The following is a 25225-nucleotide window of genomic DNA, read 5'->3' on the forward strand; positions in this document are numbered from 1 at the left end:
TCATGGCATTGGCATTTTGCATGCTTGCATCGTCGGGATGTCTGTGGGTGGTGGTTACTTGACTGTCATAAGCTGCCACAGAGACAACACACACACACACACACACACACACACAAGAATGCAGCTGTTAGCAGCCTGTGATGGACTAGCATCGGTGTGTAAACAGGGGAGCGGGAATCTGCTGCTTGCAAACAGGGAGCACTTCCAAGAGTGAAAACAGAGTGAGGTTTACACACAGTGCCGCAGACAAGCCCAGACATGCCTCTCATACACACACTGTAGCCTGTGTGCGGCAAGGACCATGCAAACAGACACACACACAGACATGTGCGCAAGCGCGCACGCGCGCACGCACACACACACACACACACACACACACACACAGAGACACAGCACTAACGGCGGTCTGATCCCCAGCCCAATGAGTCACTGGGTTCATTATTAGCCATGTGCTGTCGGACAGCTGCCAAGTTGATCAGATCTCACTGAATTCTACAGACTCTAGCTCTGACCCTGAAAGACCACAGAATAACTTTGAAGCTTGGGAAACTGTGCCATCTTGGCATCTCTATCAACATACCAACACAGTAGGGATAATCTATTCCTTATCAGTTTATTTCTTATCAGAGGACCTAGGACAGAGTTGTAATACTTCTGTATCTCCATATCTAGACTAGATTGAATAGACTGATCTAGTTCTAATGTACAGATATTATCAGCTGTGTATTTAGCCATCAAACTTCCTCTAGATGCAGTATGCCATAATAATGGCAGATATACTGACCCACTAATACATACATTGAAACACACTCCAACACACTCTGAACAACGCTTAATACTGCAGATGCCAGAGACAGCTAGCGGTCAGAGGTGCACAGCTGTGCAGACTATTTATAAAGACCAAATTCCACCTCCCTAATGCTGGTCCCTCTACAGTTGTTCTAAAATCCTCTGCAAGAGCTGGAGGAGAGAGGGGAAGAAAAATGCATCCTATTTCAGGAAGGCAGTTGATTTCAGCTTTCACTGTCCTAACTTTCCCTGATACCAAATGGGAGAAATGATGTCACGGACATGATCCGTGGAGAGCTCTTCCCAGTTCCCACCATGCCTGTCGCTGTGAGCCCACGTTTGGTATTTCTGGGATACGGAATCTCCATTCCGTTGGGAACACTGGCTCAACTTTGACTCCCTCTGCGTCCCTCAGCTCGTGTCAAGGGCCGTGACTCAGATGAATCATTTGCATGTTTGGGGCTTGACTCAGCGACCAAATGATTTGCATGTTTGAGAGTTGACACAGATGCCAAATACTAACCTAGAGGGAGTAGTGAGATTTCAGTTTCCTGATATGGTGAAGATGCTATCAGTAAGAGGAAAAGGGAGGGAATAGGTGTTTTGGCAGAAGGAGGACAGGGTGGGGTTACATTGAGAATGTGTGTGGGGTGGGTGGGCCTGCCTTACAAGGCAGGGTGGGTGGTTTACAGTACCTCCTGTATGTACTGTATGTTCTGGGGTAGGGTGGTTAGAATCCAGGAGGGTAAAAGTAAATGAATGGGTAAAGGGAGTAGGAGAAGTGTACTGAGCTGTGAAGGTTACAGAGGTTTCAGTGATGAATCTGGAGGTTGTGAATGAGGTGGGTGAGTTGTTTCAGCCTGGGTGAGATAGAGAGGCGAGGAGTGCTTTCAGACAGTTTGTCAGTTGGTCAGTCAGTCAGTCAGACGTGTTGTAATTAATAACCCAGAATAGAGCTGTCTTACCTTCGGCCTCACGGGGGCTCCAGTGTCCAGAAGGGGCGCAGGGTCGGGGGGACGAGGAGTTAGATGCGTACTGCAGCAGGACCCGGCCCTCTGTGCATTTATCACACACTGATCCCACTTCTCTAGGAAACCAACAGACAGGCACAGCAACCAACTTAGATACAGTTTATATGGAAACACACTCACTAAGATACAGTCTAATTGGACTGGCACTCATTTAAAAACAGGCCAATAGACATGTGATAATTTTGATGCAATCGAAACAGACAGTCAACCCATTTTTTAAAAATATCTCCAGTCCTCTGCAGAGTGGAGGTCAATACAAAAGATCCCCACTGTGCTGCCTGCCCCATTCGTCCAGCTCATTTCACCTGTTGTAGAAGTGGCCGGAGATAGGCGGGAACCACTCCAGGGTAATGGCGTCATGCTCCTGCCCCACCACTTGGGGCGCCATGGGTACAGGGGGTGGTTTGGACGCGGGCTGCCACGTCTGGTAGATCAGGTCCAGGTAGCAGTGCATCCGGGCAACTTGGTTGGGGGTGAAAGAGTCCGTACAGTCGTCATCTATGTGGAAGAGATGATCAGAAACAATTTAATATGATGGTCTGTAGATTATGTATTAATGGGATTTAAGTAGGATTTAAAATTCATTATATTTTATAGCAGAATATAGGTTAATGGTTGACTTAGCCAATAGGGGATGGTTTGGGAACGCCTGAGAAGTAATGTACATATACTGTAAACGTACAGAAGATAGAAAAACAGGGCCTGTATCTACAGAGTCTGTAGCAATGTTATTAAGAGAAGCAATATTCTTACAGTCTCTACAGGTCAGTGACCTGAACATACAGTAGAATATACCCAGGGTGTTTTTCGAATGCAATGTCTACATTCCACACTTGCTAAGGCACACACACAGATGTAGGATCTTAATTTGATCACCCTGTTGCAGGATAACTTTCCTGCATTGCAGGGCATTTAAAACTTGTAGTGTATTTGAGGTTTAAAAAGGCTTCTAAAGTTTGTAATTTCCACTTAGAAATTTCAGACTTAATTTTCCCTTACGAAAAATGTCTCAACCACTTCAAAAATGTCCACTAATAATTTTGTGTTGCTGCAGGATTATTTTCCTGCTGTAGGAGACTGGCTCAAATTAAGATCCTAGATCTTTATGTGACACTCGGGGTCAGCATACTGTATGGTTGGACATTCCTATTTGATGTGTGTCTATTTCTGAGTGAGGGACAGCAGCGTGTGATGGATTATAGGACCATAGGCACATGTTTGTATGATGTACATTACCAGTCTCATGGACACACCTACTCATTCAAGGGTTTTTCTTTATTTTTACAATTTTTTACATTTTAGGATAATAGTTAAGACATCAAAAATGATTAAATAACACATATGGAATCATGTAGTAACCAAAAAAGTGTAAAAAAATTCAAAATATATTTTATATTTGAAATTCTTCAAATAGCCACCCTTTGCCTTGATGACAGCTTTGCACACTCTTGGCATTCTCTCAACCAGCTTCATGAGGTAGTCACCTGGAATGCATTTCAATTAACTGTTGTGCCTTCTTAAAAGTTAATTTGTGGAATTTCTATCCTTCTTAATGCATTTGAGCCAATCAGTTGTGTTGTGACAAGGTCGGTGGGGTATACAGAAGATAGCCCTATTTGGTAAAAGACCAAGTCCATATTATGGCAAGAACAGCTCACATAAGCAAAGAGAAATGACAGTCCCTCATTACTTTAAGACATGAATGTCAGTCAATACGGAAAATGTCAAGAACTTTGCAGTCGCAAAAACCATCAAGCGCTATGATGAAACTGGCTCTAATGAGTTCCGCCACTGGAATGACAGACCCAGAGTTACCTCTGCTGCAGAGGATAAGTTCATTCGAGTTACCAGCCTCAGAAATTGCAGCCCAAATAAATGCTTCACAGAGTTTAAGTAACAGACACATCTCAACATCAACTGTTCAGAGGAGACTGTGTGAATCAGGCCTTCCTGGTCGAATTGCTGCAAAGAAACCACTACTAATGGACACCAATAAGAAGATGAGACTTGCATGGGCCAACAAACACGAGCAATGGACATTAGACCGGTGGAAATTTGTCCTTTGGTCTGGAGTCCAAATTTGAGATTTTTGGTTCCAACCGCCTTTTTGAAACGCGGTGTGGGTAAACGGATGATCTCTGCATGTGTATTTCCCTCCATAAAGTATGGAGGAGGAGGTGTTATGGTGTGGGGGTGCGTTGCTGGTGACACTGTCTATGATTTATTTAGAATTCAAGGCACACCACAGCATTCTGTGCCTGTTTATGCGTGTCAGAAAGTGTGCACGTGTTTGTATGTCAGTTTACGTTGTTTTTTTTGTCTGTGTGTGCGTGTATGTATGTTAGCAGTGCAATCTCACCTGCGTAGCTCATGTAGTTGTTGTATGGTGTGTGTGTGAAGTGACGACGCTCGCAGGTGTCGTTGCCAGGCTCAGGGTCTCTGCAGTGCTTGTACTTGGGCGTGGGGTTAGTGTCTTCACACAGATCTCCTGTCTCCAACGAGGGCTCAGTCTCCAGACACGCATCGTTACACGACTCAATCTCAGAGATCCCCCGGAACACGTGATACAGCCCGAGACTGTGGCCAATCTCATGGATCATGGTGTGGGTGTGACCAAATGTGCCGTAGAAGGAGGGGTTCAAAACAATGCCACCTACGAATGGAGAGCAGACACAGACAAACACCTATTCACACTAGAAAGTTCTGGATGCTGGAGAGGGATTGAGATAATGCATTATTCATCAACCCCCACAGCTTCATTATCACCTTCCTCCCTGTCAGAGTGGCGGTAGAGATGGAGAGACTGCTCAGGGCTCACACTGTAATTACTCCTAATCAACAACGGGGGCTGTTGAGAAGGTGGAGTGTGTGTGTGTGTCTTTACCCAAATGTGTTAGTGCTTCTTTGTCCCACGGCCAAGTGGCGACACCGGCCAGATCTTCATCAGACGAGTTGGCAAAGAAGACGTTCAGGTGTGTGGAGCCATCCAGATTCAGGATCTCTTTCAGCTCCTTTACATCCAAATAGGCTCTAGAGACCAGAGAGAGAGGGAGGCAGCGAGAGAAAGGGAGGCAGCGAGAGAGAGGGAGGCAGCGAGAGAGAGGGAGGCAGCGAGAGAGAGGGAGGCAGCGAGAGAAAGGGAGGCAGCGAGAGGGAGGCAGCAAGAGAGAGAGGGAGGCAGCGAGAGGGAGGCAGCAAGAGAGAGACAGACAGACAGACAGGCAAACAGAGAGACAGAGAGAGAGAGAGAGAGAGAGAGAGAGAGAGAGAGAGAGAGAGAGAGAGAGAGAGAGAGAGAGAGAGAGAGAGAGAGAGAGATTTAAACAAATGTAGGAACGAGAGCCAGTTCATTTCACATCACAATTGTTTGTGGAGCAAAGATATTTCCTAATTCTGAAGAAAAATGTGATCATTTCAGACAAAAGACCGTTAAGAAGAGAGGTAGCAAAATCATTTCAGAATAGAAAAGTCCTGGAGCTGAGAAAGGCAGATTGAGACAGAATGTAGGCAGGTAGGTCTGATTGAGATGTGTTTACTGTGCTTGGCTAATACTATGCTAGAAGTGGACAGGGAATATATGAGAACACATAGTCCAACACCATGAAACTGTCAGTCCCCTTCCTTCTGCAAATGTCAAAAGCCCTTATCCAATAGCCAAGCTGGTGGTCTTGGCAGATCGTACTGACAAGATCAGTGAATTCTTGGAGGAGAGAGATATATGTTACAAATGTGAGTTTCTTCAGTCGATATTTGTCAGCTGTCTTGCGAAGACAGACAGTCGAGTTACACACACAGGGCAACTGGATCATCATAATTCAGAATGACAAACATGCAGTGGAACAAGTTGCATTAAACGTTTTGATCCACTTTGACCCTTTTTCACCGAATGTTTATGAGTTGTTTATGTGTATGAATCACAATATATACTTGAACAACTACCAGCTTGAACCAGAGTAACTCCATTGTACAATACAGCATCAGAAATCAACTCTCAAACTGACACACAGTTGTCGCGCTCTGAGTCGGCAGAGAGGAAGAGAAATAAAACGGTTGGCTACTAGTTCACCTGAAGTGACTCCTTGTCTGGTTCTAAAACATGGCGTAATGGACGAAGGCCCCAGACAAACATTTATAACTGCAGGGGGAGACGACAGCAAAAAACTGACCTGCTATATTTTATGTAATTACATGGATGATTAATTAAAGAGAGAGTAGGGGAGATCTCAGACTCAGTTTGGGAGAGAATCCATAAGTGGGGAAGGAGGGCAACGGAGCACAAGGGTGAAGTGGGCTGCCATAAACGTGCTGACAAATGAGGATATCGTAAAAGGAAGAAGAAGAAATAAAAGTTGCAGAAAAAGTTGCAGTAAAATCCTTAGTGGATAAAATATAGGCTAAGCTAACACCCTCAGCACTGCAGAAGTGGAGGACAGTGGGGTGCCATGCAGCATAATTGGAGTGAATGGTCGTGGCAGGTGACATGTTAGGATAGGGTTGATTAAGCGTTGGGACAGAATAATGAAGGCTTTATAAGAGGGTGAGCCAAGTGGTGCAGATATGGGAAGGACATGCCGTTATTGCACACCACAGTTGTTAGAGTTAAAACCCTGCAACTGTTGATCTGGCTCTTCTAGATTGACTTCCCTCCACTCCTTCAGAGAAATAAGTCCAGACCAGTAGGTGAGGAAGTATAAGGATGCTGTATAGGTTTAGTTCCTGTGACGGGGTCTGGGCCAGGTGTGTTTTGAATATGGGGCGGCATAGTGAAAAAGTCCTGCTCTGCCTGTGGGAGACCGGAGGCGTGCACAGGGGCCAGGCCAACGGAGAGCACATGATATAAGGTCCCTCTTCCTAATAATTTCAGGAATTTCATTATTTCCTCTGAAAATATTTGTCCGGCTTTTTGGCCGTGCATGAGGGGAAAAAAGGGTCAGGGGGGTTTAATGGCAAGATGAGTAAATCAACAACAGATAAAAGCAGTACTATTGTAGGTCAGAACCCATCTAAACTGAGTTCAATTAAGTCTAATGTATTGGCTCTGTGACAACAACACAACACACATCAGATGTGGACTGGATGGACGGATGCAGACTTTAGCATGACTGCATGAAAACAGGCCCGGCTGCAAGTGTGTCTGTCAGGGTGCATGGATTTGCCTCTCAGTATGTGTAGCCCATGTATCTGATGCTGTCTGGACCAAAAGAGTATGACGTTGCCGCCGTAGCATTTCATTGATTGATGCCAGCTAGAATTTGGCCTCCCTTGATACATTTTTTAATACAATTATTTGCCAATCAGGGTTATCCTGGTGCAGCAAAACGCCCCCCAGGGGAGGCCAGTTTGGATGTGGCTTCACACCAATCAAATCACTTCCTAAGCAAAACGTTATTTTCAGAAAAACGTGTCTGTTTCTGGTCTGCTTGTGTTGATGTCCTGCAGTAGCTAGCTTGCTACATTGGCCTTTTCCTAAGCCATGGATGGAGATGGGGATTTGGACTTGTGGTTTTGACTTAATTATCTGTACAGGCAATGATTATGACAGCGATTCTGATCTAACCATAAATGAATATGTTGTGCTACTGGCCTGAGACAATTGAAGTTCAATTTGTAGCCTAGATGTAGCCAATTAGGCTCATGTTAACTAGCTAGCAGAGCCATAGACCGTTTTGCCAACATGAAAGAGAGGAGGATGACATTGGCGTTCAACTAGTCTACAAGTAGGGTGAGTCCCCAAAAATGTTTTGCACACGCACACACACACACACACACACACACACACACACACACACACAGAGAGAAATCAGTACCATGGACAGCCACATGATATTTAGCAACATTGATTCAACGAAATTGTTTTTAGTATCTTTAAGATTGTTTTCAGTGTACTAAACTAAGCATATATAACCTTGTTGATTTGATGACGTTTAAATGTTTAAGTTGAAATGGTGCTAGAATAGCGGAGGCAGAGCTCCTGTTGTCTTTGTGCTGAGTTGTGGTAACTGTGGTTATAAATCTGTAGTTGTTTAGTGAACTGTCGAAAACATTGACTTTTTAGTTTGTTTTTTATTTCATTTTTGTTTGTTGTTCAGCTTTAATATTGCAGATACAGTTGAAGTCGGAAGTTTACATACACCTTAGCCAAATTCATTTTAACTCAATTTTTCACAATTCCTGACATTTAATCCTAGTAAAAATTCCTTGTCTTAGGTCAGTTAGGATCACCACTTCATTTTAAGAAGATGAAATAGTAGAATAATAGTAGAGAGAATGATTTATTTCAGCTTTTATTTATTTCATCACATTCCCAGTGGGTCAGAAGTTTACATACACTCAATTAGTATTTGGTAGCATTGCCTTTAAATTGTTTAACTTGGGTCAAATGTTTCGGGTAGCCTTCCAGAAGCTTCCCACAATAAGTTGGGTGAATTTTGGCCCATTCCTCCTGACAGAGCTAGTGTAACTGAGTCAGGTTTGTAGGCCTCCTTGCTCGCACACGCTTTTTCAGTTCTGCCCACACATTTTCTATAGGATTGAGGTCAGGGCTTTGTGATGGCCACTCCAATACCTTGACTTTGTTGTCCTTAAGCCATTTTGCCACAACTTTGGAAGTATGCTTGGGGTCATTGTCCATTTGGAAGACCCATTTGCGACCAAGCTTTAACTTCCTGACTGATGTCTTGAGATGTTGCTTCAATATATCCACATAATTTTCCTTCCTCATGATGCCATCTATTTTTTTTAGTGCACCAGTCCCTCCTGCAGCAAAGCACCCCCACAGCATGATGCTGCCACCCCCGTGCTTCACGGTTGGGATGGTGTTCTTTTGCTTGCAAGAAACCCCCTTTTTCCTCCGAACATAACGATGGTCATTATGGGCAAACAGTTCTATTTTTGTTTCATCAGACCAGAGGACATTTCTCCAAAATGTACGATCTTTGTCCCCATGTGCAGTTGCAAACCGTAGTCTGGCTTTTTCATTGCGGTTTTGGAGCAGTGGCTTCTTCCTTGCTGAGGGGCCTTTCAGGTTATGTCGATATAGGACTCGTTTTCCTGTGGATATAGATACTTTTGTACCTGTTTCTTCCAGCATCTTCACAAGGTCCTTTGCTGTTGTTCTGGGATTGATTTGCACTTTTCGTACCAAAGTACGTTCATCTCTAGGAGACAGAACGTGTCTCCTTCCTAAGCAGTATGATGGCTGCGTGGTCCCATGGTGTTTATACTTGTGTACTATTGTTTGTATAGATGAATGTGGTACCTTCAGGCATTTGGAAATTGCTCCCAAGGATGAACCAGACTTGTAGAGGTCTACAATTTTTTTTCTGAGGTCTTGGCTGATTTCTTTTGATTTTCCCATGATGTCAAGCAAAGAGGCACTGAGTTTGAAGGTAGGCCTTGAAATACATCCACGGGTACATCTCCAATTGACTCAAATGATGTCAATTAGCCTATCAGAAGCTTCTAAAGCCATGACATCATTTTCTGGAATGTTCCAAGCTGTTTAAAGACACCGTCAACATAGTGTATGTTAACTTCTGACCCACTGGAATTGTGATACAGTGAATTTAAGTGAAATAATCTGTCTGTAAACAATTGTTGGAAAAAATACTTGTGTCATGCACAAAGTAGATGTCCTAACCGACTTGCCAAAATGATACTTTGTTAACAAGAAATTTGTGGAGTGGTTAAAAAACGAGTTTTAATGAGTCCAACCTAAGTGTATGTAAACTTCCAACTTCAACTGTAGATTGTAACTTCCATCAACGTAATTGTCTGAATCACTTCCAATCCCCCATGGTTTTTTAAAATCGCAAAAATATAATATATATATATATATATATATATATATATATATATATATATACACACACAAATATACATACACATACAGTGAGGGAAAAAAGTATTTGATCCCCTGCTGATTTTGTACGTTTGCCCACTGACAAAGAAATGATCAGTCTATAATTTTAATGGTAGGTTTATTTGAACAGTGAGAGACAGAATAAATAAATACAAATCCAGAAAAACGCATGTCAAAAATGTTATAAATTGATTTGCATTTTAATGAGGGAAATAAGTATTTGACCCCCTCTCAATCAGAAGGTTTCTGGCTCCCAGGTGTTTTTTATACAGGTAACGAGCTGAGATTAGGAGCACACTCTTAAAGGGAGTGCTCCTAATCTCAGCTTGTTACCTGTATAAAAGACACCTGTCCACAGAAGCAATCAATCAATCAGAGACCAAAGAGCTCTCCAAGGATGTCATGGACAAGATTATAGACCTACACAAGGCTGGAATGGGCTACAAGACCATCACCAAGTAGCTTGGTGAGAAGGTGACAACAGTTGGTGCAATTATTCGCAAATGGAAGAAACACAAAAGAACTGTCAATCTCCCTCGGCCTGGGGCTCCATGCAAGATCTCACCTCGTGGAGTTGCAATGATCATGAGAACGGTGAGGAATCAGCCCAGAACTACACGGGAGGATCTTGTCAATGATCTCAAGGCAGCTGGGACCATAGTCACCAAGAAAACAATTGGTAACACACTACGTCGTGAAGGACTGAAATCCTGCAGCGGCTGCAAGGTCCACCTGCTCAAGAAAGCACATATACAGGCCCGTCTGAAGTTTGCCAATGAACATCTGAATGATTCAGAGGAGAACTGGGTGAAAGTGTTGTGGTCAGATGAGACCAAAATCGAACTCTTTGGCATCAACTCGACTCGCCGTGTTTGGAGGAGGAGGAATGCTGCCTATGACCCCAAGAACACCATCCCCACTGTCAAACATGGAGGTGGAAAAATTATGCTATGTTTTTCTGCTAAGGGGACAGGACAACTTCACCGCATCAAAGGGACGATGGACGGGGCCATGTACCGTCAAATCTTGGGTGAGAACCTCCTTCCCTCAGCCAGGGCATTGAAAATGGGTCGTGAATGGGTATTCCAGCATGACAATGACCCAAAACACACGGCCAAGGCAACAAAGGAGTGGCTCAAGAAGAAGCACATGAAGGTCCTGGAGTGGCCTAGCCAGTCTCCAGACCTTAATCCCATAGAAAATCTGTGGAGGGAGCTGAAGGTTCAAGTTGCCAAACGTCAGCCTCGAAACCTTAATGACTTGGAGAAGATCTGCAAAGAGGAGTGGGACAAAATCCCTCCTGAGATGTGTGCAAACCTGGTGGCCTACTACAAGAAACGTCTGACCTCTGTGATTGCCAACAAGGGTTTTGCCACCAACTACTAAGTCATGTTTTGCATAGGGGTCAAATACTTATTTCCCTCATGAAAATGCTAATCAATTTGTAACATTTTTGACATGCGTTTTTCTGGATTTTTTTTGTTATTCTGTCTCTCACTGTTCAAATAAACCTACCATTAAAATTATAGACTGATCATGTCTTTGTCAGTGGGCAAACGTACAAAATCAGCAGGGGATTACATTTACATTTACATTTTAGTCATTTAGCAGACGCTCTTATCCAGAGCGACTTACAGTTAGTGAGTGCATACATTATTATTATTTTATTTTTTTCATACCGGCCCACCGTGGGAATCGAACCCACAACCCTGGCGTTGCAAACGCCATGCTCTACCAACTGAGCTACATCCCTGCCGGCCATTCCCTCCCCTACCGACGCTGGGCCAATTGTGCGCCGCCCCATGGGTCTCCCGGTCGCGGCCGGCTACGACAGAGCCTGGATTCGAACCAGGATCTCTAGTGGCACAGCTAGCACTGCGATGCAGTGCCTTAGACCACTGCGCCACTCGGGAGGTATATACTTTTTTCCCCTCACGGTATATACATTTTATGGACACAGTCAATTTGACAATAATTATATTTTGTTTGTTTTTACTCCTGAACTTCCACTACCCTCAACCTCTCCGATCATTTTCATGATGTCCATCTGGTTTGCTTCTATATGGCATATGTTTCTAACTGTGTTCTTTCATAAAAGCTCTCAACCTATAACCTATATACTTATTATGGACACAGTATGCTTTACATTAGTTATCTTGTTGTTATTAGTTGTTGTTAGTTGTTGTTAGTCCCATCCTTCAGCTCCATTCAACACCTCCCATCTATCTCTTAACACCATCCATATTGGATTTCTATTTGCCATATATTTTCCAACTGAACTGTGATGTTTCACAAAAGTTCTGAACCCTTCCATTCTCATTGTTTATACAGATTGTAAATTGAAAAGAAACATTTTTGCTAAAAGTATTATTATATTATTGATCGATTGAATATGAAAACATTTACTTGCTTGGCCTTGCTGCAGATCATATAACTGTTTCATTACATGCAATATCTGCTTTGTGGACTTCACTGGACAGATGTTGCTCTCCGGTTATGTGATGAAACAAACGTATGTGTAGTTGAATTTATTCCGCCACTGTGTGACTGTTGTCTTTTTGTTGTCACGGGCCAGCCTAATTGTATATCACGATGGCGTATGAACGAATGGGTTATAGAGCAAACAATGGAATTATCAACTGGCTTTGCTTGGCTTCCTCAGTGATTTTACCCATACACCATTACTGTGTCTGACACTATTTTAGCCAGTGGGGCCTATGGGAGTGAGTATGCCAGTCTTGGGCCTGTCCTGCAATCGACTTTGTCTCTCTCGGTTTCTAACACTTGCTCTCACTTTCCCTGTCTCTCCCCTCTCTTTTTTTGTGCTCTCCCTATCTCTAACGCCCTCCCTCCCTCCCTCCCTCCCTCCCTCCCTCCCTATTTCCATTCTCCCTCCCTCCCTCCCTCCCTCCCTCCCTCCCTATTTCCATTCTCCCTCCCTCCCTCCCTCCCTCCCTATTTCCATTCTCCCTCCCTCCCTCCCTTCCCTGGCCCCCAGTCTCTTCTCTAAGGATGTCTCTGGTTTAACCCAAATTAGGACCTGATGGGTCAGTCTCACCCCCCTCAGTGCTCCTCTCCCCTCATCTCTTACCCTTCATCCTCTATCCTTTGCCCCATATTCCTCGTCCATTGCCCCTTGTTGTGAGCCACAGGGGAGAGATACAATTTTCCATTAATTTGAAGACTCCACTTTTCATGCATGCCCTGGGAAGAACATCTAGATCACTTAGAGAGAGAGAGAGACAGACAGACAGACAGACAGACAGACAGACAGACAGACAGACAGACAGACAGACAGACAGACAGACAGACAGACAGACAGACAGACAGACAGACAGACAGACAGACAGACAGACAGACAGACAGACAGACAGACAGACAGACAGACAGACAGACAGACAGACAGACAGACAGACAGACAGACAGACAGACAGACAGACAGAGGTCGAGAGAAGAGCCTCAGAGAGAAGAGGCGATAGGAGAAAAAGGAGGAAAATGTAACCACTAAATTCAGATGTCAGCGGGCATCTGTTCTGGGGCAGTCCAGGGTGCGAAGAGAGCTCAAACTGCTGTGTTAATGCTTTTATATCTGATACATATTAAAACTGAGGATTATGACTTCATCCATTTACACCCATATATAATTCATATAAGCCCGTAAATTTGCCTCGTATACATATGTCTGGGGCTGCTGAGTGTGAAACGCTGCGGTGAGTTGGCATGGTGATGGCGGCCTCACGGCCAAGAACACTTTTAAATCGGTGGGCCCATCAGCTCTCCTGTCATCGGCTCGGTCAACACCGCAGACCCTAAAGGCATCATTCATCCCTGCCTTTATTACCATTATTTTTCTCCATCCTTAATCTTTTGTGCTTTTTCCCCTCTCTAAGGAGGACACAACCTTCGTAAGACCTAGTGTTGACACTAGGATTCCAATGTTGGACACCCCAAGCTAGACAACTGGGACTTCCAGAGTTATAGTTAAAGTACAGTATAGAGAATATGGGGCTGCGCCTGGAAACACATGATAGAGTTTCCAGTACTTGTAGTGCTTCTGTTTATCTTAAGTGGAGACTCTTAATAGTGTTGGTGGTGTGTCCGTACCAACCAATCATTACCTTGAAGTGAGGTTTCAGAGGTGGTGGGACAGTCTTCAAAAAGTGTTGGCATTCTCAGGTCAAATTCAACATGACAGTGTTGCATGTGACTGCCACTGTATGACATTTCTGTACCATCTCACCCATGTAAATTCCAAATCAACTCCTGATTTGGAGCTTTTCCAAATCAATTCAACTCCTTTTGTGATCTTCTGACTCGTCCCTTATGTCTAACTCTATGGGGCCGATAGCAATAACAGTACTTCAACTGTCTTTCCTAACTCTTCAGTGGAGGTATGTGGAAAAAGCCCCTCTTAAACTCTTACGCACAACCTCTCCACCCCCCTCCCTGACCTCAATAATAATAATTATAATATTAATAGTTTTTTTGGGGGGTGCTTATATTTGTCCTGTTACACACCTGTGTAATGGAAATGTGTTTCTTGAGACACCCGCAGGGAGTGGTGTCACAGCCAGGGTCACCATTGTCCAGTGGCCCATGAGCAATTGGGGTTAAGTGCCTTGCTCAAGGGCACAGCGACAGGTTTTTCACCTTGTCGGCTCCGGTATTCGAAACAGCGAATTTTAAGGTTACTGGCCCAACGCCAAATCTACCTTCCGCCCAATGACCCCATTGACGTCCATCACCCCCCACTGTGGGCCACCCACCCTACCTCACCCCACCCTACCTCACCCCACCTCAGCATCCCACCCAGCTCGGCTGATGACATGTGGGGACGAACGCACAAAGACGAGTGCAGGTGAACTCAGTCCGGGCCAGGGCCAACCAACAGGTGCTTTTACAAGGGTGTCACAGCTTTTAAGGGAAAGTGCTAAGAGACAGTTTTACGCCCTAGCCACTCCATTAGGGCGAAACCATTAACATGGGCCTGGTTTATGAGCAGTGGGGCTTAGGGTTTAGACAACAGATTGTAAAGCACCCAACTCAATGGCCCTGGGAGAATACACTCATTGAGAGAGAAAGGAGGAGAGTGGGCTGGTGTGTGTGTACGCGTGTATGTGTGTGTGTGTGTGTGTTTGTGTGTGTGTGCGTGCATGCGTGGCCATTAACCTGCCACAGAGAGACAGTGATGCGCTGAGGGGCCAAGTGGGAACAAATTGCCCTTCACCCCTGACGAAGCTGGGCCAGAGGTGTGACGGCCTCCTTTCGAACCATGTGTAGATCCTGTGCAACAGATAGATCAGTAAATCTAAGTAGGACCATCTACGTGGAAGGAAACACATTTCTATAGGTTGTAGCATATTGGGATTGTGTCTTGTACATGTGGAATTTAATTGAGTTCAGTCTTACTTGAACTTCTATCCAGTTTTCAACCAGGCGAGATCGAATGTCTATGTTTTAGTGTTTCAAAGACAAGCATCAGTTTATTTTTCTCAGAAAGCTGTCAGTGTTACCATGTCCTCTTACTCTCTGCAAAGGATACTTACTCTTGTTTCACCTCAGATTTTCACATACCGGTAAGCACAGTCAGTACCAGACATAAGTAAGAATGTCATCCCAATGAAAAATCCCCTGACGATAACATCAAATATCAGCACAACTGTAAAACAGCATAACAACAAAGGCCTGTGAAAACAATGCAAAATATGTCCTTTTATGCGAGGGGATTGTTAGGTATTATCAGTGGTATTTCCAGAGGAGCCTCTGTCTGTGGACTGCAGAGAAGTGTAGCTAGCAATGCAAAGCTGCCGAGCCCGAGTGGCCTACCACTGTCGCCTGATAGCCAGATTCCTAAACACACTAAGTGGTAACAGGCATGAGGGCTACAAAAATAAACGCAGGACCTCACAGCCATTGTTCCCTTGCGTATGTAGTGCGTAGTTCGTCCAAAATTCCACAATTAAGGAGGAATGTCGAATAATGTTTGTTGTGCGGCCCTCCATGAGGTTCTCTAGACATACCATAATCAAACCAAAATAAAGCTTGGGGAGCTTCTATTTTTTCAACTTCAGAATTCTCTCTCTCTCTCTTCATTTCTCTTTCAATCTCTCTTATCCCCCCTTTTAAGAGCCCATCTTTCATATGTCTGCAGGGAGATTTGAATGGTAGGGACTGTAAGTGTGTGCCAATAGCTGATTTCTAAGAGAAGCTCTCTTGGCTGACTGTTGATGAATGACTTTGTGATGATGACTGAAACGGAGAGGAGGAAAGAGACGGCAGACCCACCTGCTTCTTCTTTCTGATGTCGCCTCACACAGAGTTGTTTAGCAGCCGTTTTAAATACAGAGAGAGTGCCAGCGAGACAGTGCTTCCAGGCCTGAGCATGATAGAAAACAGCCTAGTGCCTTGAATCTGGCTACATCAGAAAGACACAAATAATCCCCACAATAGCCCTATTTGGGGCTTTTTCCACCCCCCTCTCTTTAGCATGATGCTGTCCAAAAACATCTACCAGCATCTGACATTGGTAGATTTTTTTTCTCTACAGGCATCGATAAAACTTCAAGACCACAACTGCTGCAAAACGTCTCTGTCCTCAGTGTTGGAGTTTCACGCTCGCCAAGAAAAACCCTTTACTACTGGAGACCCTCAAGGTCCATGACAAAAAGCAGTTCCAGAGAGAATCAGAGACTGTTTTTCTCACTGCTGCTCAATCATCCTCCATGGCACAGAATAGGAATCCTGGACATACTGGCAGGTATTAGAGCAGTGGAGGCCTCTGCATCTCCTCTCAGTAACCCTATCAAACTGGTGGAAGAAATTCGTATTTTATTTCAATGTTTTTAGGAATTTCGCTAGCAACAACAGAATAAACCAATTTTGAATTACATACCTACAGTAGAAAATAATAGAATATCTTCTTTCTAATGATGTCAACTTTATTTCTCAACTCCTAATATAGAATAGATTACACTCATTGGAGCCAATTACACTCACTGGAGTATCTGACATAGGCTTTGAAAAAGCACCCGCGAATAGGCTACCAGTGTGGCAAGTGTCGCTGGCTGCTGGTAAGCTTTCTTGACTTGGACATTCATTTTTGCCAACACATGGCTAACCTTTGTTTAACCAGCTACTCTTAAAGGTGTTACCAGCTTATAGTCTTTGTAAGAGTTAACACTTCCTCTTCCAATTATATAATGTGGGGAGGTCAGAATAATGAAAAACGATGTACCTGATCTATTCATTTTAAAATGTTGATTACTCCTCCTTGCCATTTGCCATTATCATTCACCTGTTGATAAGACATGTTTTTGCTAATGTGCAGAATGATGGGGGGTCCCTTGGTCGCCGGTTTGCCTGGGAGAGGATCCCTGAGCAAGAAAAGGTTGAAAACCCCTGTCCTATAACATTCTTGCTGAGGCTTAAAGAGAAGAGCAATACCGGTGCAAAGGTGTATCGGGCACCCGTTTTCTCCTGCTGAGGGTGATATACTTCCCCCGCAAAAATGTATCTTGAAGGTAGTGCTACATTGAAATGAGTCCCCACCGCCGCTAGCAGAGTGATGCTGGCCGCTCTCCTTGACCTCTAATTGCTCCTTCTGGTCTGTCTAGAGTGTCACTGTTTCCAATCTCACTCGCTCTCCAATCAATCTAGCTTAATTAGGGCTGCAGAGTATAGACAGAGAGGAGAGAGAGCAAGGAAGAGAAAAGAGGTTGAAAAATGAAAAGAGAAAAGATCCGCCTGGGCTCTTCCGTGTTTCGTTAGTTTGGCCCCCCCAAGTGTGGGACGCTGATTGAGCCTGTGTGAAAGACAGATTGGACTAGCAGCCCCAGAGAACACCACCGCCAGGGGTTAGAGTTACACTCTGCTCAAAGAGGGCCAGCCAGGAGACAGTGGGACTGACTGACTGCATCAAAACATCACAATCATGGACAGTGGATCACAGCATTGCATAAGAACATTGGTGAGGGTAGAATGCACAGAATGCCATGTCAGGAACATACACTGACTGTACAGAACATTAGGAACACATTCCTAATATTGAGTTGCACCCCCTTTTGCCCTCAGAATAGCCTCAATTCGATGGGGCATGGACTCTACAAGGTGTTGAAAGCGTTCCACAGGGATGCTGGCCCATGTTGACTCCAATGCTTGCCACAGTTGTGTCAAGTTGGCTGGATGTCCTTTGGGTGGTAGACCATTCTTGATACACATGGGAAACTGTTGAGCGTGAAAAACCCAGCAGCGTTGCAGTTCTTGACACACTCAAACCGGTGCGCATGGCACCTACTACCATACTCCATTCAAAAGCACTTAAATATTTTGTCTTGCCCATTCATCCTACACAATCCATGTCTCAGTCTCAAGGCTTAAAAATCCTTCTTTAACCTGTCTCCTCCCCTTCATCTACACTGATTGAAGTGGATTTAACAAGTGACATCAATAAGGGATCATAGCTTTCACCTGGATTCACCTGGTCAGTCTATGTCATGGAAAGAGCAGGTGTTTCTAATGTTTTGTACACTCAGTGTATATAATCCTTGATAGTACTTACAATTACTTTTTCTTGAACAATTTTCTGACATAAAGCTGTTGACTAGACCCTGACAAATCGGCAAATCCTAAGTTGACGATGTGTATCAAATGGATATGCAAATCTCCCTTTGACATCAACGCATGATTTGTGAGACTTTGACGCTAATTTTGGCCCTAAGCTGTCTTGAACATCTGTATCAAATGTCTATGCAAATCTCTCATTGACATCAATGCATGATTTGTGAGAAACTCTTTAAATTTAACACCAGGCTATATCTTTGTTTAGGACTCATGAAGCAGAGATAAAAACACAAAGACAAAGAGAGAGCTGACCTGTGTGGAGAGGAGCGGTTGAAACATGTCTTGGTCACATCTGTCACATTGGGGTTACAGCAGTCTCCGTTGTCGTAGAAGAAGTTGTCCCAGTTACACTCGGGGTCGCACACCCCGTTGCCCTGCTTGTACTCGGGGCAGCGGCTGCGGTGCCTCTTACAGTCACCCGCATCGAAGCCCGTCAGTGTGTGGTTGCACTCTGGGTCGCACGCCTCGTCGCCCACCTTGCTGATGTCACAGTTGGCCAGGACCAGACGGTGGCGCAGCGAGGAGTTGGTGACGTTGTGGACGCTCAACTCCCAGGTGATGTTGTAGACAGCGAAGGCCTTGTTGAGGTCCTGGTGTTGCAGGTGGATCTGACGAGGTGTGACAGTGGGCCTGCGCCGAGCGTCGTCCCACACGTTGACCACGCGGTAGCGCACCGTCTTGGGTTTCCGGAAGGTCCAGGTGCGGTTGTAGTTGGTCACCACTTCCACGTTATCGCAGATGGTTTGACCACAGGTTGGGGGTTCCAGGGTGGTATCCAAGGACCCTCCACTTCCACTTCCTCCTACCTCTCCTTCAGCCTGCCCCACCCTGCTGCTGCTACCCTCCTCTTGCTGGGGGAAGCTCCCATCCTTCACAGTCAGCCACTTCCTGGCCGGGTGCTCAAAGGTCTCCCGGATCACCAGCTGAGGCGCATCTTGAGGATACTCTTGACCCTGCATGTCCCTGATTATCTGTCTCTGTCCCCGGGCCTCCCTCCACAGACTCACCCTTTCCACGGCCCCACGGTAGTTATGGTTCAGAGCGTTCCCACCCACCATCAGCACCTTGCACTTCTTGGTCAGATAGCTGAAGACGTTGCCCGACTGTTCCCGGCTAACGCCCACCTGGGCGCCGTTGACGTAGAGTTTCATGTAGAGGCCGTCGTAGGTTACTGCCAGGTGAGCCCAGGTGTTGGGCAGGTATTGGCCATTAGAGTGGATGGAGGTGACTTTGTGGGCACGGTCCGTCTTTAAGGAGAAGAAGAAGCGTGGGTCACAGTTGCCCTGCTCGCTGACCGCCCGGATGCCCAGCAGCCAGCCCCGGTCGCTGGAGGCATAGAAACACTTATCGTACAGACCTGGGAGAGAGCAGAGAGAGGGAGAGTCAGTTAACATGAGAGAGAGAGAGAGAGAGAGAGAGAGAGAGAGAGAGAGAGAGAGAGAGAGACATGGTAAGACAGAAAGGGGGAGAGAGACAGAGACAGAGAATAGAGGGATAGAAAGAGAGCGAAAAAGAGAGAATGAAGCTTTGACTTTCAGATGTTCTCTAGTGCATTACCTAAGAGACACCTTCAATTAAAGTTGCACTATGCAGAAATCGCTCCACCATTTCCTGGTTGCTAAAACTCTAATAGTTCGCCTAATTTCAGTTATGTGACAAAATAAGCTAGTATAATATAGAGAATCATTGTACCATCTAAGCCGCTGTGAAATATACATTCCATAAGCAAAAATATTGTTGTTTCAGCTGGTCTACAAAACCAAAAGTAAAAGAGGCAAAAACAAAACTTAAGAACGGGAAGCATAGAAATAGCACACATAGAACATATATCATTTCTTAGACTTGCTTTCACGTAGAATGACAGATCTATAACTCACATTTCTATGTGAATTGGTCGGGTCGCCCAAAAAGTTACATATTGCAACTTCAATTAAAAGAGAACAACACAATCCAGATAAAGAGAGAGGGAGAAAGAGCCAGTGTTGGATAGTTCACTGATCACCTCTGGGACAGAGAGAAAGAGCAGAGGTTAATCAACACTGAGCTGCACTGGGACAGAGTGCATTTGTATTCTTAGTTATTTTAAAAAATTAAGTTTAGTCTCAGGGGCTTCACGGCTTTGGCTCCGCAAAAGAGCTGGTTTTTCAGGCTGTCTCCTGAACATCATCAACCTAGGAGGTCTGCCTCGAGTCACCCTTGGCCAATTCTTAATGTGAATTTCATTTCAATATTTTGAAAAGCTACGCCTATGAATAGTAAAATGTATACACTCTACTGTAAAGTTTGTCTTATAATTCATCCAACAAAATGTCAAATGCATCAGTGTGTCACGTAATCGCATTCTCTCATTCATCAGATGTAGACATTAACAATATGTACAGATTATGTAGTCGATGTACTAATACGATACATTTGAAGATAGCATCAGAAAAATGTCCTGGAAATTGGGTTAAGGTGCATGCAGTATTTAGCTTTGGGAGACCCATAGACTCTTACAATAAATATTTCATGAACATTGAGGCCATTTTAACATTTCGGGGGAATCAGAAGACGTAGTTTTATGCAAAAGCCTTGTTATGCTTGAGGCACCAAAACACCTTTTTCCTGTTGCACTTGGAAAGCATACAGTATGTCAAGTTCAGTATGGTAATGTATTTTCACTTCCCAGGGGATCTCTGAATGCTAAATGTTTGTGTGTGTTGTGTGTGTGTGTGTGTGTACATGTGTGTTTGAGTGTGTGTTCATGCGTGTGCATACATGTGTGAACAGTTCATGTGTATAAGCCTATGCACATACACCAGAGCACTCTGACACACCTAGCAGAGCCCCTCAAGCATGAGGAAGTCCATGTGCTCACAAAATATTTGGGGGGGAGAAGTAGGATCCACCACTGCCAGGGGCATACGTTCCTCACATGTACAAACACAGGGTAAAGCAGCCTTCTATCTCTATTTGCAAGGGGCTCCCTTCCCTTCCCCATCCACATAATGCAATAAAGAGACCCAAGCTGGTTTCAGGCCTTTTTTATACAATGTGAACCAAGTAGGAGTGTCCAATGCAGACAAATGCATCGCCAACCCATCTTTGCTACTCCCTCCATATAGGATGACACAGTTCTTCAATTAATTAATACGCTCATGCTGAACACAGATTAAAATCCATGTTCAGCATGGATGTACATGATGTACATACAGTAGAAGGATGTCCTCGTTGGCTGAAAGGGGAATATTTTAATGGGCAAGCCATTCAAAGAGCATGCTGGGGTTCAATGTCAAGGTCAGCCGTATTTAGTGTGACGTACTCAGTGTTTCCACTACAGTGGAAGGAAAAACTCCTCCATCTGTCAGCTAGTGCACTCAAGGCTAAAAGGTATGCTAAAATGCGTGTTGGGCTTCTAGTGTAAACAGCTGTCATAATTCTGCCATGCTCAATTAATCTAACATAGTACACTTATCCAGACCCAACCTGCTCTTTGTTTGGATGGGGCACACACATGCACACACAGGTATTTGCATACACATTCATGTCAGGTTAAAAGGCAACCTTGCTTGCACTTGCCATTTGCCTTCCCCCAAGGAAAACACACTCAGGTACAAAAAAAGAGAAAACAAACGTCAGAGAAATCTGATGAAAAGCAGGGAGAGAGGGAACAATGGAGGCTAGCCCATTGTGTGTGCTTTTGAACTGTTCTGGCTCTGAAAGTCGGGGAAAGGGACTTTGCGTTCGGACAAAGTGAAGTGACCGTCACACTGTGTATTTGACATGTTGGAAATGTACATTGATCCTTATATTCTAAACACAATCTACATCCACCAGACAGGATTCCAAACAGCACCAGGCTGCAGTGTTTCTTTTTTATTATATTCAAATGACAGTCAATTACAAGTCAATTACATTTTGCTCTATAACTAACTCGAGACATTTTTCAACTATGTAATTAACTTGAAACCTTCTCATTACGTTTAATGATTCAAAAGAGAATCGTGTTATATGCAAATTATCTCGTGTCAAAACTATACTGTAACAGACATCTTGGGGGAAATACCATGGTAATTTCCCAGCATTTTCCAGCCTTAGATTACCTCAACAGAAACGCCAAAGCTCATCTACCTAAAGTCTGAAATCAAGAGACTACATGTAGCCCTTTGCTGTATGCCCTGTGGCTTTCCTCAAATGCATTATATAACTATAAATCTAGAGTGGGTATTTGAGTTCAATACCCAGCTATCTTATTAGAAATACAGTATGTCAGGATGTTGACATTTAACCAAAGTAGTTATATGTCATCTTAGATGTTATATGTCATTAGTTATTAGCTATATATCATCTCACACCTAAAACCTGCATAGCACTAGTGCATCACTGCTTTGTTATCAAATGATGCATCTGCCAACACAGGCATTTATTGTCTACAGCTGGTCATGGAAGAGAAACTCTGATCCACTGTCTTGCAATTTATTTTCCTTTCTCTGATGCGGGACAGGCCTTCATGACCTGGGTAAAAGGGCAAAAAGGTCAGATGTAAAATTCATCTCACATTAGGACACGGAACATGTGTGACATGAACTGCCATGAGGACGTAAAGCACATGGCAGTATTCAGTCAAGTTAAATTACAGTTTGAGTGTCCCCTTCCTCTTTAAAGACCGTCTTTGTGTAACTTTCAAAAGCGGGACCAATTGTAACCACATGTCAACATGTCACAATACGGAGAAGAGAAAGTTACAGAGGCTCCTCAGATTATTTTGACTGGAGGGTTAGCCCAAAGTGGCTACGCTAAAGCAACAACACTCGTCCTCGTTTATAAAATGAAAGGCTGCTCAGTGACTGGTGTTGGTAGAGGGTTTGCACATGTTTGAACGAGTGCTCAAATCAAATCAGCTAGCCAATGAAATCGCAACACTGAGCTATTCCATTACTGCTACCCTGTAATCTACACTGGCTTCCTTTTCTCCCTTCTTTTTTGGTGGCCCTTTCTACTTCCTGTTTGTGTATGCTCATTTTGTCAGCGCTGTTCATGGTCCTGAATCATGTTGTTCTGCTGGAATCATTCTCCTGCAGTTCCATATGCCACATCTGCATTACAAATGACAACATGTACGTGTGTGTGTGTGTGTGTGTGTGTGTGTGTGTGTGTGTGTGTGTGCGCCATACAGGTCAGTTTAAAATCCCCAGCTGTTCTTACTGATTGATACCAGTAAGCAGACAGCGGGCACATCTCCTCTTGTCAGTAGGCAGTGAGTTATCCTGGCAACTGCCCATCCTATGAATGCCTCTCTGTGTGTCTCAGAGCAAATGTTACATACTAGCTACCACAAACAAACAGGCATTACTAAGTAAATTTCATACTGTACACACGTCAGCAATGCAACATACATAAATGGTGGGGTGGGCCCTACAAACGTCAGCAACGCAACATACGTACATGGTGGGCCCTACACACGTCAGCAATGCAACATACGTACATGGTGGGCCCTACACACGTCAGCAATGCAACATACGTACATGGTGGGCCCTACACACGTCAGCAATGCAACATACGTACATGGTGGGCCCTACACACGTCAGCAATGCAACATACGTACATGTACATGGTGGGTCCTGAAACACCTGGCTGGCTGTGAAAGTGGATTGGACTAGGACTTCATGAAGTATTCTACTAGCTCTTGTTTTGGGCAATAGAGTCAATAAAGACCAGAAAGGAACCACAGACACATGTTTACAGGAGTTATCTCTGGTCCTCAGGCCGTCACTTATGTCACACACAGAGGTCTCCTTGTGTGTGTTGTATGGTAAACACTAAGTAAATACCACAATACTGTACTACTCGTCTCCCCTTACTTATCAAATGGTGAGTTGACACGCTCAATAAAAAAGAACAGCAGTGTTGGTGATAAAAAGTGGGGGGGAAACAACAAGGCTGAAACAGCTGTAGAAAACAAGTCGGGTCTGGGTCAAAACAACTGGATGGGACTGCTTTAGGCCTGCAATTGTTGGGAGGTCTCAATTGGATTTAAAAGATTAGGCGTTATAATATTTGTCGATAGGGAATATCTTTTTTTCCATTATAAGGGTATTTTCCCAACCACACTGATCTTAATGTGATGAGAGCAAACAATAAAATAAAATGCATATGACAGGCTCAGACAGGTATGAGGTTAATATGCATTGTTGGGAAAGGGCTTGTAAGTAAGCATTTCACTGTAAAGTCTACACCTGTTGTAATAATAATAATATGCCATTTAGCAGACACTTTTCTCCAAAGCGACTTACAGTCATGTGCGCATACATTTTTACGTATGGGTGGTCCCGGGGATCGAACCCACTACCCTGGCGTTACAAGCGCCATGCTCTACCAATTGAGCTACAGAGGACCACACAACACATATGACAAATAACATTTGATTTGAATATAAGTGATATACCTGGTCGAGCTAAGACATTCATCTGAATCATCTGAATCACAGAGCTCTCAGCGAATTCCTCAAAGAGTTTAAATGCCTAGAGAGAATTTAATAAGGGTCTGGCTTAGGCTGCCCCCAACCCCAGGCAAAACCTACACTGAGAAAAAAGGTGCTATTTAGAACCTAAAAGGGTTCTTCGGCTGTCCCCATAGGAGAACCCTTTGAATAACCTTTTTTAGTTCTAGGTAGAACCCTTTTGATTCCAGGTAGAACACTTTTGAGTTCCATGTAGAACCCTTTCCACAGAGGGTTCTACATGGAACGCAAAAGAGTTCCACCTGGAGCCAAAAAGGGTTCTACCTGGAACCAAAAAGGGTTCTCCTAGGGGGACAGCCAAAGAACCCTTTTGGAACCCTTTTTTCTAAGAGTTTAGCTAGTAGAGCTGGACAATATGGACAGAAATCCATATCACGATAAATTGACTGAATTATCACTATAATGATAAATTGAACGATACGTTTA

At 44.2% G+C, this 25225-nt stretch overlaps 1 protein-coding gene across 1 annotated transcript in view; it reads right to left on the reverse strand.

Moving 5' to 3' along the window:
• LOC121582490 (pappalysin-1-like) overlaps nt 1-25225 on the reverse strand; it is a 119914-nt gene that overhangs the window by 91666 nt on the left and 3023 nt on the right. The window contains exons 2-6 of the mRNA XM_041898308.1: nt 18553-19657; nt 4705-4850; nt 4180-4473; nt 2126-2318; nt 1755-1876 (exon numbers count right to left, since the gene is read on the reverse strand). Coding sequence (XP_041754242.1) covers nt 1755-1876; nt 2126-2318; nt 4180-4473; nt 4705-4850; nt 18553-19657 — 1860 coding nt within the window. The remainder of the gene's footprint in view (nt 1-1754; nt 1877-2125; nt 2319-4179; nt 4474-4704; nt 4851-18552; nt 19658-25225) is intronic.

This window comes from Coregonus clupeaformis, chromosome 15 (genome assembly GCF_020615455.1).
Source record: "Coregonus clupeaformis isolate EN_2021a chromosome 15, ASM2061545v1, whole genome shotgun sequence".
Classification (NCBI taxonomy): domain Eukaryota; kingdom Metazoa; phylum Chordata; class Actinopteri; order Salmoniformes; family Salmonidae; genus Coregonus; species Coregonus clupeaformis.